General features: G+C 51.9%; 2 protein-coding genes across 2 annotated transcripts in view; one reads left to right on the top strand and one right to left on the bottom strand.

Moving 5' to 3' along the window:
• On the top strand, positions 5,041–10,490 carry DUSP4 (dual specificity phosphatase 4). Its single transcript, XM_021393772.1, has 4 exons — positions 5,041–5,518; positions 8,138–8,274; positions 8,385–8,604; positions 8,917–10,490. Exons 1-4 carry the CDS (start codon positions 5,134–5,136, stop codon positions 9,300–9,302), a joined length of 1,128 nt encoding a protein of 375 aa, XP_021249447.1. The 5' UTR covers positions 5,041–5,133; the 3' UTR covers positions 9,303–10,490.
• Positions 10,730–15,309, bottom strand: part of TNKS (tankyrase) — a 110,191-nt gene continuing 105,611 nt past the window's right edge. Inside the window, 1 exon segment of the mRNA XM_021393773.1 lies at positions 10,730–15,225. Coding sequence (XP_021249448.1) covers positions 15,139–15,225 — 87 coding nt within the window. The 3' untranslated portion in view covers positions 10,730–15,138.

A 15,309-nucleotide genomic window follows, 5' to 3' on the forward strand; every position in this document is an offset into this window, starting at 1 on the left:
CTCTCCTCTCCTCTCCTCTCCTCTCCTCTCCTCTCCTCTCCTCGCTGGAGGGACAGGAGTTTGAAGTGATTTGTCACTTCCAGGACAGAAACAAGGAGGAGCAGCGAAGCAAGGAAGTGGCAAGTTCAAAGTGAACCCAAGGAAATGGCTCTTGCCCAACGAAGCACTGGAACTCCTTGCTGCAGGAGGCTGGGGATGCTGAACATTTGCATGAGTTCAAAAAGCAGCTGGGCCTATTCACGAAGGAAAAATCTCTCACAGGCTATTAGGGATGAAGATCCTGGGTCTGGCTCAGGAAGTCCCCAGGCACAAATGACACAAGGCTGGAAGATTCACCTATGGTGCCAGCTGCTGGCTGCGCTCATTGCCAGGTCATCAGTTTGGGTGGGCTTTTTGTAGCCTTATAACATGGCTGGAGTTCAAGTGCCCCTTTAAGTCTCCCAGTGCTGTTGGATTGGCTGGGACACCTACTAAAGGCATCATTTAGCAGACCGTCTTTCTGGGACAGTGAGGTGTGACCAGGGCCATGCATCCCCTCTGGGTTTGTAGGAGCTGAGAGTGCTTGTGATGCGGGGAAGGAGTGAGGCACAGAGGAGGCCCACCAGAATCCCAGAGCTTCTCCTCTTGCCTCTTGTTTAATAATCCTGTTAGCCTGATGGTGCCTGCCATCTGGGCCCTGGAACCAGGGACGGGTGCACCGCATGTCCCTGCGTGACACTGCCAGACATCAAACCCACTGCCCGTTGGGACAGCACAGAGGGCAGTCCCAGTTCTCACTGGCACGGAATGACACGTGTGGTCACTGCTGTTCCACAGCTCAGCTACAGACTGCTGTTATATTCATAGAAATTAGGGGAGGATTTGTCATTCATAGTCTGCCTGTGCGCCTGACACGATGTATAAATAGGTTATAGTCACACTTATATAACACTGTCTTATTCATGATCTTAAGCCCACGGGAAAAATGTCTATTCCCTAACGCTTTCTTCTCAGCAAAAAGCATCATTCAAAGCCCAGCTTCAATCCTATCACAGAGGCACGATGCTTAACCAAACAGCGAGAGATTCCAGCGAGGCGTTTCTCTTTCAGTTTACAAACAGCACTGTCCCCGAAGGAGACATCCACGAGGATCTGCACGTCTGCAATGAAACCCTGCAGTGGGGCCAGGGAGCTCTCCACAGCAGCCCCTGGCTTCCCCACCACACGGGATGCAGTGTGTGCTAAAGGCAAAATACCACAGGTTGGGTTAAAGCACCACGTGCCTTCCTGACTTCCATCTGAATAATTCCCAAAGCTGATCCCCTACACTGCTTCCAGGCATCCACTCCCTTAGCTCTGCTGCACTGCCGAATTCAGCAGCCAAAAATATGAGTTTAATCCCCACAGCAAGCACTTGGAATTTTGGGATTAAGATCCCTTGTGCTTGTTCTCTCCCCCTCACCCATACATCTGTTTTATAACCCATGGTAATCTCTCAGCACTGCAGTTGGATCCTCCAGCACCTCTCCACCAAAGAAATAGCACAGGGGCTTGGGGAGGGGGGAGATCTCTGTTCCCACCAATGATACTTAGGTCTGATGCAGACTCCTTCTCACCCAGCCGTAATTAACAGCCTGAGCTATTCAACCAGAAGAAGCCATAACCTCTTCACACCCTGCTCCTGTTCACAGACCCTCCTGGATTTCAGCTCACACTTTCTCATCGCTTTGAGCTACGTGGACTTTGGCAGGAAGGGAGGAGGCAGCAGCAAAAGGCAGCGGGGAGAGAGGAAACCAAACCAGAAACAGAAAATGGCCCGGGCCACTTTGCATCCAGCTCATTTGAGCGTGTCCTGTCCTGAACAGATTTGCATGGGCATAAACCAGCTGCAAACCCCACTGCTGTAAGAAGGGCTCTTTTGCTCTCAGCCATAAATGCTGCTTTGTCGATCTCCTCATCTATATCAGATCAGGAACACAGCAATTCATCTCCTCTCTGCCTGATTTACAAGTGATTTCTCTATGAATATAAACCCTTCACCAGCTATCACAGGGCAAACGCAAGGGCACTTGCCCTTCCTGAGATAGTGGTAGTAGGGCAGTGTGCTGGAGTGGGGATTACAAACACCGGTATTGTCAGAGACCAGAGAAAGCAGACCTGGTGTTTTCCATGCGCTGTCAGAGGTTTTAGGGCTGTTGTTTGGGGGGCTGAGGCAACGAAGGTCATGGCACCATTCAAGCAGCTCTTTGCAGCCCGGTGTGGAGGAGCAGGGATAGGAGGAGGGGGGGTGGAGGGGTGATTTGGGACATGCTTGCTGACATCTGCAGACCTGCGTTTCAGTAAGAGCAGGGCCATGCAGCAGGTACAACCTGGGCTGGGCAGGCCCACCCGGAGCCAGCACAGAGGTGTGCAGGCGGGGCTGGATGGCGACCTGCACTCAGGTGCTCCCTCAGCCCCAGGTTAGCCCACAGGCACCAAGGCTCAGGCTGCTCCGTGCTTTTGCAGCTGAGGGAGAGGAAAGCGCTGGAAATGAGAATTATCCCCTCCTCCACCTCCTCATCCAACCTTGCATCATTTTCCCTTTAGCCTCCCTAGACAGGTTCATTACAATTCCCCTCCATTAATATGCAAATATGCCCTAAAGAAAAAGAGTGCGTGGATTTATTAACACGACTCCATTAACTCTTCCACTGCTGCACTGCCCTTTGCTGACTGGAGGAAGATTTCCCCACCTGGGAAGAGTGGGGAAAAAGAGAGACGACCTGGAAAGAGCCCAGCGCAGTGCTACATAAGCTCTGAAGGGAGCTGAGACATGGGCAGTAAAGCAGCAGCACAGGACCCCACATGTGTCCCCGGGGCCAGGAGCTGGGGAGAGCCATGGGGCCTGGGGCCACCTGGGGAATCATGTTTCTGCATCTGAGCAGGAAAAGCATTGAGAAAGCCAAACAGATCGGTATCAACTGGCTGGCAAATTTACAGCCTGCCTCTAATTTGTTTTTTTTGGGGGGGTTTTCTTTTTTTTTTTTGCCAGCATGGTGAGACAAGGTGTAAATTCCTCTTCCTTAATTCAAGGTACATATTGACATTTAATCATCCAAATATATGCCTCTTTGACAATTCATTTCCCTCGAGCCTCCTTCCACAATCGCCTTTTCTGGCCAGGGCACTGTAAAAGGTGATTCCTTGAATCTGCTGGGAAGGAAATGAAGGAATCCCTCCCCCTTTCCCTCTCCCCTCCCTCCTCTCCCTTCTCTTTTCTCCCTCCTCCCTCTCCCTTTTCCCTCTCCCCTCTTCCCCCACCTCTCTCTGTTTGTTTTCCAGCAGGATATATTTCAGTGTGCACCATATGGATGTCCTTTGCTAGGAATATGAGCTTTCACACTCCTTCAAGGTTGCAAAGTCAGGAAATGAAGCTGTGCAGACTTTTCCCCTCCCTCCCTCCCCCTTTCCCCAAGCCCTCCCTTCCCCTTTCCTCAGGTAATTGCATTCCTTCTCTTTCATTGTGGTTTCTGCCTCGCAAGCATTTCTGATGGCTCTTGCTTGTCCCACTGCTGTGCCTCCACAGACAAAGTTAATTAACTAGATTTCCTCTCGAGCTAATTGCGGCAAGGGAGATCCCTGCGACAGTGGATCTCCATCAGACGCACAGGCACATGCACATATATCATTGCTCCATCCTGAAATAGTATCTTCCATTGATGCTCATGTGAACACCCAGAGATGGGCAGCCTCATGGCTCAGCTGCATGGGAAAAACTGGGAAGTTGGGCTCTGGCTCCAAGGACATCTGCTCTGTGCCCTTGGTTAGGCAACGTTAGTACAAGGAAGAACGCCTGTCGAGGTCTGGCTCGGCTCAGTAGGAAGAGGTTTCTTCTTTCCTTGTGTCTGATGCAGGTTGGAACAGGAGCAAACTGAGCTCCCATCCCTGCTCTATTAGACAGCAGGCTCCAATATGTTTGTGGCATGGGGTGCAGCAGGCAGATTGCAGCTGCACCTGCCCATAGCTGGGTTGGTGCGGCTTGCTGGAGAAGGGCTGGCACAGCACAAGAGAGCCATGGGCGGGCACACACAGAGGGGGAAACCTGGCAGAGGACACACTGTGAGAAAGAGGCAGCACCAGGCCATGACGTTGGTACCAGTTTGAGGCTTCCAACACACGCAGTAGGATAGGTTCATCCCAGGTGGGATGGCGTCATCTGCCCTGCCCAACTAAACAGCCACTGGCATGCAGGAGAGGGGCAGGCTGCCTGGGTGCTGCCCCCTATGGACTAGGGCAGATGGGCCCGGAGAAACAGTGGGCCCTTCACCTGGCCCACCCCATTTCTAAGGCTGTATATCAGCACACGGGCATCTTCACATGCCCTCTGGAGCACACTTCTGTGGCCTGGTAGCGTCTCCTTTCAAGAAATGCCCCAGCCACAGTCTGAAATTGGGTTTTGCAGCATTGCTTTGGGGTGGTGAGCAGCCCCAAGGGGGTACTGCGAGCAAAATGGCTGCATGGCGCTTGGGAGGTCCTCTTAGGGTCACTTCAGGGCTGGAAATTTGCTTCTTTTAACCTAAAGTAGGGCCCCCCCATAGGAGAAATGGAACCAGAGAGCCCTCGCAGCTGCGCTTCCTGGACGGCTGCTGTTTCACCGTCACTTTCTGACGGACTTGGGGGGGGGGGGGAAGCACGCTGGTGGCAGAGGTGTGCTCAGGGGGAGCCTTCAGCGGGGCTCGTGCCCGAGAGCACCACGCGCTAAAGGACAAAGGGAGAAGGAGCACGAGCATACGCGCGTGCCCCGAGGTCGGTGCGTGTGCGCCACGTGGGGGTGACCCACCAAGGTGGGGGGGGGCCCAGGGGGTGACCCCCTCGCAAGCCGGGGCCGCCTCCCGCTCGCAGCGCGACCCCCCGCAACGCCCGCCCTCCCGCCACCTTTCCCCATTCACAAAAAACGCAGCGAAGATGGCGGGCCGGCGGCGAGCCCTTTTTTTGTGAATGGAGGCGGTGACGTCGGCTTCGCCCGCGCGCCGCCTTCCCTCCATTCATTCCCGCGGCGCGGGCCGGAGGGGCGGGGCGGCGCGGCGGGGTAGTAAAGGTTGGGGCGGCGCGGGGCTGCGAGCGGCGGCCGGAGCGTGGAGCGGGCAGCGGACAGCGTGGAGCGGCTGCCCCGCCATGGTGGCCCCGGAGGGGCTGCGGGAGATGGAGGGCAGCGCGCTGCGGCGCCTCGTGGGACGGGAGGAGGCGAGCGGCGGGCGCTGCCTGCTGCTGGACTGCCGGCCCTTCCTGGCGCACAGCGCCGGCCACATCCGCGGGGCGCTCAACGTGCGCTGCAACACCATCGTCAGGCGGCGGGCCAAGGGAGCCGTCAGCCTGGAGCAGATCCTGCCGGCCGAGGGCGAGGTGCGGGCGCGGCTGCGAGCCGGGCTCTACACCGCCGTGGTGCTGTACGACGAGCGCAGCCCTCGCGCGGAGGCCCTGCGGGACGACAGCACCGTGGCCCTCGTGCTGCGCGCGCTCCGGCGCGACATGGCGCGCGCCGACATCCGGCTGCTGGCAGGTACCCGGGGGGGAACGGGGGCACCGGGGGGATCGGCGCCGGGAGCGGGCGCGGAGACCCCGCGGGGGAAGGGAAGGCCGCCCCCCGCGGGCGGCTCCGTCCCCGGGGCCAAATGGGCTCTTACCGCGTCCCCTCGGCACAGGGAGGGCCCTGGGAGGCCCCGGTGCTTCTGCAGCGGGAGTTGGGGCTGAGGGTCAGGGTGGGTGTTAGGACAAATTCCTTGTTCGGACGAGTGGTGACGCGTTGGCACAGGCTGCCCGGGGAGGTGATGCAGTCACCATCCCTAGAGGTGTTCAAGAACCGTGGAGATGGGGCACTGGGGGATGTGGTCGGCGGGCACGGTGGGGATGGGTTGGGTTTTGGACTGGGTGATCTTAAAGATCTTTTCCAACCTTAACGATTCCGTAATTCTGTTCTTTTCGTGCTCTCAGCATGGGGGGCTGCGAGCAAGCAGGGCTGCTGGGCTGGAGAATCCCTGTGAGGTTCTGTAGAAGAAAGGGTGCTCAGTGGTTTGGTTCTGACCCCCTGAGAGAGAATCTGTTCCTTGGTTTACTCACAGCAGTGGTGAGAACGCATGTGCGCAGAGCAGCAAACCATTAGGAGGCTGTGACTCCTTTGGCAGGAGCACAGTGAGGGCTCACTGGGAACCTGCTTTGGGTGCTCAGCCGTGAGCTGTCACTGTGCTGGGAGCTGAGGACTTGGGAGGGTCCTGGGCAGCCTGACCCCGTGGGTGGCAGCCAGCCCATGGCAGGGAGTTAAAACCAGATGGGCTCTGAGTTTCCTTCCAACCTAAGCTGTTCTGTGATTCTGTGGTTCTGTGATGCCCCCGTGGTTCTCAAGCAGGGTTCTTCGGGATTAGCAATGCCTTATGTTGAAGAGTGGAATCTCAGTTATTTTGAGTTACAGGCTCTTAGAGTCTCAGCCCTGACATTAGAAGCCTCTTGCTTACTGTGGAACTGCTAAAAGGTTCCTGCTCGCTCCAGTTTTGTAAGAGTCACACAAACCTGGCACTGTGTGTGTCCAAAGGCAAATTTATTGGGTAGCACTTTGCTAAACAGCCCTTCAGTCTGATAAGGAACACTGAGGAGAAATCTTTACCCTGTTGGAAGGGTCACTTTGCCTTTCCCAGGAGGAAGCTCATTTTTTCCACGTGACCCTGGGAAGCTTTCCCATCTTACAGAAACACATAACAGCTTGGGTTGGAGGAGACCTTAAAGCTTCCAACCCGCTGCCATGGGCTGGTTGTCCCCCACTAGATCAGGCTGCCCAGCGCCCCATCCAGCCTGGCCCTGAGTGCCTCCAGGGATGGGGCATCCGCAGTTTGTGATGGTGTGATGACCATGAGAGTGGGATCAGGGAGATCAGGATGCCTACCCAGGACACCAGTGTTTTGGGTGTTCCTCCAAATTCAACCAGCAAGACTGCTGAGGGCTTTCAGGTTCTGGAAATGCAGCCTCTGCGAACTGACCTGCTCATGTGAGAGAGATGATGCACGTTTACTGGTGTGTACATTTTCCTGCTGTAAGGAGCTGGAATACTTCCTTGTGGAAGGGAAGGAAACCATAAAAGACGTTGAGATGCTAGATCAGTCTCCAGAGGCCTAGGGGCTCCTGGGGTGCTTTGTCAGATAAGCTTGCATCCACCTGAGAGCCAGAGTTCTCATTTCCATTGCTCTTGGGAACATCCTGCCTTGTTCAGCGTCAACTTAGAGCTAAGGCTGGTGTAAGGAACATGTCCTGCTGTGTGTGCTCTGCCAGGCCCAGGTTGGTGAGCACCAATCCTGCACTTGGGATGAATCTTCAGCAGCTCTCCTGGGAGCCAGGGCTCCATCTGGCTAGATTCATGGCAATAGTGAAATCCCTGACTTCTGTTGGCTTTAAGGCTCTACATCAGCCGACAAGGATGTCAGGCTTGTTGATTTGATTTGAGCGAGGACAGGAAATTTGCCCGGAGGTGTTTATCTGCTGTCCTGGGAAGTCAACAGGTGGCAGCTCTGTTGTATCTTCCTCATGGGGAGGCACAAGGTCACCTCCGTTATCTCCTTGGCAGCAGCTCAAAGCAGCAAGCAGCTCTTCCACAGGCACTCACCTCTCTGTTCAGCCCACCCTCTGTCCTTGGGAGGCAGGGACAGCTCTCTGCAGAGCGGCTTTGCTGTGGGTTAGCTTCCAGGGCCTCCTGCCTGTTGGTTTTTGGGCTCTGGGAAGGAGCGTTGAGCTGGGATTGAGGGAACGTCTCTGCATTTTTGTCTGAGAAAGTAGAGAATTGAACAATCTGTGGTGCAGGAAGGCATTGAAGTCATAGGACACTGGCAACAAACCCTCTCTCCGTTGTCTTAGACTACAACCTTGTTCTCAGCCTTGGGTTTTGGCTGGCTAAGCCCTTCAGCAGAGGCTTTGGGTAGCTAGAAGCGTTGGAGAACTGGGGCCCATGAGAATGGCCGGGCCCAGGGGTTCTCCACTTGCTTCCAGAAGCCGGGTTGCTCACCCCAGGGCAGGAGGCGGCTCTCCATCCCTGTAGCATCATCTAGTGGCCAAGGGCACATCAGGATACATTGGTTGCAGCTGTCCTGCAGCACCGTGTGCATGGCTGTAACGCTCCTCCGGGCCTCTCTTCTTACAGGAGGCTACGAGCGTTTTGCCTCGGAGTATCCTGAGTTCTGTGCTAAAACCAAGACCCTGAGCAGCGTTTCGCCCCCCAGCAGCACCGAGTCCCTGGATTTGGGCTTCAGTTCATGTGGGACCCCCCTTCACGACCAGGTAGGTTCACCTTGCAGCATGGCCTTCCTGCTGCCCCCTTCCCTGAGACTCTCTTGGGCCTATTAAGTCATCCATTTCTGTGCTCACAATCTGTTTTTTCTCTAACATAGGGTGGCCCTGTGGAAATCCTTCCCTTCCTCTACCTTGGCAGCGCCTACCATGCAGCCCGGCGGGACATGCTGGATGCTCTGGGCATCACAGCCCTGCTGAACGTCTCATCCGACTGCCCCAACCACTTTGAGGGGCATTACCAGTACAAGTGCATCCCCGTGGAAGACAACCACAAAGCTGACATAAGCTCCTGGTTCATGGAGGCGATTGAGTACATCGGTGAGTGCCCGCTTGGAGAAGCTAGGCTGTAGTTTGCGCACAGCTAGAGGAGGCACGAGGCGGGCCCCAAGGCCTGGAGCTTTAGGCTCCGTCCCTGGAAGTGCTCAAGGCCAGGTCGAATGAGCCCTGGGCTGCCTGATCTGATGGGTGGCAACCAGCCCATGGCAGGGGGTTGGGTCCAGGTGGGCTTTGAGGTCCCCTCCAACCCAAGCCATGCACGGGTGTGATGTCAACCATCATCTGGTGGGTTGGCCAGGGGCTGGGCCTTGTTGGAAGCATGCAGGTCCCATGTGTTACTCTGTTCCCCTCCAGACTCGGTGAAAGAGTGCTGCGGCCGAGTCCTTGTCCACTGCCAGGCCGGCATCTCCCGCTCAGCCACCATCTGCCTGGCCTACCTGATGATGAAGAAGCGTGTCAAGCTGGAAGAGGCCTTCGAGTTTGTCAAGCAGCGCCGGAGCATCATCTCTCCTAACTTCAGCTTCATGGGGCAGCTGCTGCAGTTCGAATCGCAGGTCTTGGCCACCTCGTGCGCAGTGGAAGCTGCCAGCCCCTCAGGGACACTGCGGGAGCGGGGCAAGGCCACCTCTACCCCTACCTCCCAGTTTGTCTTCAGCTTCCCTGTCTCCGTTGGTGTCCACGCCACCCCCAGCAGCCTCCCTTACCTGCACAGCCCCATCACCACATCACCCAGCTGTTAGCTTGGGGCTAAGGCCAGCCAGGCAGGTAGCACAGAGGGGCACAGAGCCCCAGGATGTTAAGCAATAGTGCCGGACACTGCCATTGACCCTGGACTCAATGTCATTTTCGTAGAGCAATTTCTTACCTCATCTTGTCCTTTTTTTTGCTTTTTATGTTGTGAAAGCCACAAACCTCGATGTTGTCCAGGCTGTTTTGGGGGAGGAAAAAATAGTGTACTGGGTTTACTGAAGTGCCTGGTCTGCATCTCTTCCCATCTCTACTTTATCATCTTGTTTTTCAGAAAAAAATAACACCTCCCCTTCCCTCCTGTTTCTGCCCCCAGTTCATTTGGGTGTTGACTTCGGTTGAAAAGGGAGCATAAGCTATTTCTGTTGCACAGCACTTTCCCTTTTGCACAGAGGGACACTGGTGTGTGCGGTAGGTGCTGTGTACCAGAGCCAGTCACGGTGAGCAGCAACGCTGCAGTGGGGCTTCAGGGTGACTGCAGGGAGCTCCATGTCACCCGCTGTGCTGGCTCCTGGGGAACAGCAGCCTCTGGCTGGGAGGCAGCATGGATGGAGGGATGCAATCCTAAGCGATGCTTTTGTGTGTGTGTGTGCGCATATGTCACTGTGTCTCTAAGGTTCCCTGGTTCCCATAAAACTTGTGCCAAACCTCCTGTAGTTTAAAGAAGAGAAGGAAGGGGTGAGGGCAGCAATTCAGGCTGCTGATTACTCTTGACCTGTTCCAGTTCCCTCCTTACCATCCTATAGCTGCTCTTCCCAAAGAAGCAGGGTGGACATGGCTGGACTGTGATGTGAAGAGAAGCAGCGGGGTGGAGAAGAGGTGCGGAGGTGTCCTCCATCTCACTTTCTGCACTCCAGGACCAGTGTGTGCCATAACCTGGGCTCTGCAGAGCATTCACCCACCCACGCTGGGCTGCAAGGTCCCGCACACCCAGGCACCTGCACTGCAGCCTCTGGCTCAAGCCCAGAAAATGCCTCATCTCCAATCCCTGTGTAGCTTTACCTCTCTCCTTCTCCCCAGCCCACACCAATACAAAATGCCTGTATGGCTGCTGTACATATGTATGGTTTTGTTCCTTTTATTTTTTTTTATTATTTTTTTTTTTTAGAAATCAACTTTTTATTTATTGCCCGAGGGAGAAAGATTGTTTGGAGAAAACAATAATAAAACACTTTTCAACAGTTGTGGCTGAGATCAGGTTTGTCTGGGGGCCCAGAGAATTATAGAACAGCTTGGGTTGGTAGGGACCTCAAAGCCCACCCAGCTCCAACCCCCTGCTGTGGGCTGGTTGTCCCCCCCCCCCAGCATCAGGCTGCCGAGGGCCCCATCGAACCTGTCCTCGAGCACCTCCAGGGATGGGGCATCCACAGTCTCTATCCCCCAAACAACAGGTGGTGCAAACACTCAGCTTTTACAGAGCAACTGTTAAAAATGTATTTATTGAGTTTTAAACTATTACAAGTATTGCAGATCAGACATTTAGCCAAGCACATTTATAGATCAAACTTGGTTGTTACAACAATGTTACCTAAAGTCCACCATGTAGATAGGCTGAGAACCTGCCCATCATGTTCTTTTAGAGAGAGGGTAAAGGAGGAAATAAATAAATGATATCCCAGCTCCAGGTGGTCAGCCACCAAGAGAGGAACAAAGGACTAGCTGTGAAGACAAGTTATATAAAAGTCTAAAAACTCAACCCCAGGTACATCGCCATTTGGGGTGGCAGAGCAAGCAATCAGAAATGGAGGTGCACAAGCTCACAGGACTGTGGCACAGAAATCCCCACTTCAATTTCCAAAGCTGAAGCAAGTTCCGCAGATGTTAAGAAGAAAGAGTGTCAAAATTACCTTGTAATACAGTTACTCTAATCAAACTACATTAGTCATCAGCATAACGGAACCGACGCTAAAAATTGCCACTGATAGGCTCAGTATGACAGAACTACATAGATCAAAACCAGTCTGCTAGTACAGCCTGATGGGCGCATGTATTCATTTCACCGCGACACATGGGCTCCTCTTGCTCCCTGCTGACTCACTCACTTTCCTTCAGCAGTGCTAACAAGCGCTGCCCCGACCCCCACAGGTTGCAGGCAGTAAGCTCTCACCTGTACCCAAGGCATCTCTGACCACCAGCAGGTTCCAGATGTAGATTCCCACATCAGTTGCTACCCAGGGCTAAACTGAATCTGTACTTCCCCACATCCCACCCAAGAGAGTGCCAGCTTAGCTCGAAATGACTGAAACACACATCAGGCACGCGTCCTTTTAGATATCAGATTTTCTAGGGTCAGGAAGTACGAGAATGGTGATTAAGAGTAAATTCACACGCTTCCTGACATTCTGCTTCTGAGAACAATCACAATGTTCAAACTCATCTGCCTGCTTTGAGCTTGGGACCCTTTCTTTTTCCCCATCTTCGGAAAAGAACGGTAGAAAAGTTTGCAGGTACGAAAATTCCTGCTGCACAACACAGTGGGATTTGATTGCATCACTTGCAAACGTTCAAAACAGAGGTTTAGAAAAAAACACATTTCTCACTCCTTGGACTACAGAACAGTAGTGGCTGGAAAACTGCCAAACCAGTGCAACAGTCTGCGACAGTTTTCATGGAGCTGGGATCAAAGATTGGCAGAGAGAAGTAAGGATGAGAAAGTACGACACACCACGCTGAGATGCTGCACTCTGGTTTTAATTCTGACAGAAGTTTTGCTGACAGCATTCAGTCTGCAATGCCACCCTGTGTCATGGAAACAACGGCAGCACTGGAGAGCCAGAACCTCCCGGTTCAGACCTGGTGAAGCACTGCTCTGTCTGCCCACTGAGGCTCTGCCACAGCTGTTTCAAACCACTCCTCTAAGGGCAAAAGGCAGCAGGTCAGGATAACTGCTGTCCCCTCCCCTGCAGGCACTGCATTAATTCCACAGGGAATGGCTCTGCCTGGAGCCACTGAGAGGTGCCAGGCTCCCAAACCTAGCTTAGCCCAGCACTTTCCTGCATCCTTGCTTCTATCACGCCTCCGTTGGTGACCCAGTGCTGCAAACATGAGTCCCATCACCAGGGGACAGCCCCGCTCAGGACGAGGCACCCTGCCACATCCATTCTCTGGAACTAGGAGTTCTCACATCAACTCCCTCAGCTAATACAGCAGCAACCCTACTGCAAATAAAACACTGCCGGCAGCAGCTCAACCACCATCAGCTTTTCCATGGGTAACAGACACTGATGGGCAGATCCTCATCTTGTTTTCAGCCACGGGAGGAGCCACATAACATCGGCCAGCAGAGGCGCACGCTGGTCTGCACAGCCCTCCAGGCCCGGGTGTCCCTCTGTGCTGGCCACGAACGGGCACGGGACCGTTACAAGACAAAAGCCACTGCAAAATTATTTCTTCACACAGCACCTTTACTCTGCACAGAACATCAGATACGTAACACCGGCAGTTCCAAGATACCAAACAGCGTATTTTTGTACTCCAGAACTTCACAGCTCCTGAAGAAACCCAGATTTTGTTCCATTAGCACACAAGAAACAACAAGCAAGAACAAAATCTGGTGCGGGCCTGGTGGGGTTTCGTTTTTAGGTTTGTTCTTGTGTTTCAAAGATGTAAAGCTTTCAACTTCCACACCCACATTAACCATTTTGCTCATCTACGCGGCACAATTAATTTTTTTAATCATTGAAATCTATGTCTAATGGGGATGGCGAGCCACACTCACTCACTGCTATCCAAAACCCTAGTGTAGGTAGGCACATCCCCCACTCCATTCTTAACTAACAAACCCCAAACTTAAATGATGAATACAAAACTTGAAAGCCTAGTGGTGATCTCTGCAATCCTAACACTACTAAACAAGTAGCCAAAATACAAGCATCCGACTGTGTCAGTGACATTGGATTAAAAGGACAACTAGGCCAGAGCCTGGCTTGGACTGCAAAGATGATTATTTCATCAGGTCACAAAATGAAGTGAAAACCATAGATCTAGTGCCAGCTTGAGAGAAATAAAACCCAAAGCTCAAGACCTGCTGCAGTATTGCTATTTCTAAGGTTTTCTTTACAGAAATTACAAAGAGTGGATGTGCAGGCAGCCAGACCGCATCAGATGACTGATTTTACAGCGGGTGAAATTCCTCCAGGAGGCTAACTTGCTTCAATACTAAAGTCTTAATGCTAAAAATGAAAATTCTGTGTCTTAAAGCTGAAAGTGAAAACTCTTTAGGTTTGTTTTGTCCAAACACCCCCAGCAAACTCCACTGGCAGGGAGTAGGTGTTTTTATAAACTAAAAGCATGCTATTCTGTCATTCCCTCACTTAAAGGGTGATAGAGCCAGAATGCGTGACCTGGATCATCAGTTACCCAGCAGTGCCAGTCGATAAGGAAATGGACAGCCTGTTCAAAGGAGCATTTTACCTCCAGCCATTATACGCTCAACGCTGGAAAACATCTTGTATTGATGGTTTAAAAACAAAACCAAAACAACTAATAATAGCTTGATTTTCAACCTTCTCTGAAGTTGTAAAAACAACTCGAAGAAAGAAATTGATTTCTACTTTTGTTAAATGCATATCCTTCACGAGGGACACTTCAGAAGTTGTCTGATGCCATGCTAAGCAATGCTGAAATATAACTTTCTCCTACCCAGCAAAATAAACCTAGGACCTTGCACGGAAGGGGGTCCCAGCTTTGTCCTCTGGTATACCTGCAAGCAAACTGACTTCCTAACTGATGTTTTTTAAAACGTTTGTCCTTACAAAGATGTAAAACTCGTATTTAAAAAAATTATTTTTGCCAACCAGTTAAGCTGTTCAACTGCGATGTCACACAGATGTGACATGAAGCTGCTGTAACACATTCTCCCTTACCAGTCTGAAAACCATCTTCTTTGTCTCATAACATGGAGGGATGTAACCCAGATACATCCTTGCACGTGCGGTCTTCTGACTTGTCAACTGCTGTCTCCCAGCAAAACCATATGCCGCTGTAGCAGGAGAACGTTTCACAAACTGCACATACTTGATAGCAGCCTTGTAAAACGTTCTTTTAGAGGTATCAGCAGAGGGCATCGACCTGCTGTATCAAGTTCTTTCAAGCACAAGAGCTGGTTTTACACTTCTGTCTGGTTTCCCCAGAAAACTCACACAGACAACGTGGCAAACCAAAACATGACTTGTTTCCACTGTAAAGTAACACTCACATATTAGTATCGTTTGCTCAGAGGTGTGCAAAAAAACCCCCTATCTTGAATGACTGGACCTAGCCCCTTCTCAGATGAATTTCATATTGCATTGTTAATGGTTTTAGTCAACTTGACTTTGTGCAAAATAACTTTAAGAAGGTTCTGGCTCAACTCCAGAATACAAAAAGAAAATAAATAGTTGACTGAGATTTCCTGAAAAGATAAAACGAATGCTGCATGCTGAAAAGAAAATTATGGACTTAATGCAGTTTTTATCTGCAAGTAAAGTAAGCAGAACAGTAGTGTCCGAAATTTTAACACATGAGATAGCCTTGATAAAGATTTCTGTTTGCACAATAACGTTCCTGAAATCTAGATCAAAACAATATTATTTTGCACATGGTAATGGCAGAGACTAGGAGCCTGAGATGCATTGTTAAAAGGCAGTCTCTTGTAAACCTTCCTCAAAGGGAACAGTAGCAGTTGAGTATGCAAGAGTTACTCATATTGTATTCATCAAGACAGCAATGCTTTATAAAAGACATACAGCTTATTTCCAGATTAAGAATTTTATATGATACTGATATTCTGAACACGTATCCACCCAGTCCAAGATTGAAGTCACATCCTTCTTCACTGCTCTGTAGCTACTAGGTCTTTTGCTCTGCTGCTGTTCCTGTCTGTGAGGGAGCTTCTGGTTTCACAATCTGGTATGTAATAAGATATTCTGGGTATGCCTAAAAGTCAAGAAAAAAAAAACTGTTTTATGGAAGGGTACACTCCAAGGGTACAAACTTCACATTTTGGACTTCATCAAATGA

This window comes from Numida meleagris, chromosome 4 (assembly GCF_002078875.1).
Source record: "Numida meleagris isolate 19003 breed g44 Domestic line chromosome 4, NumMel1.0, whole genome shotgun sequence".
Lineage (NCBI taxonomy): Eukaryota > Metazoa > Chordata > Aves > Galliformes > Numididae > Numida > Numida meleagris.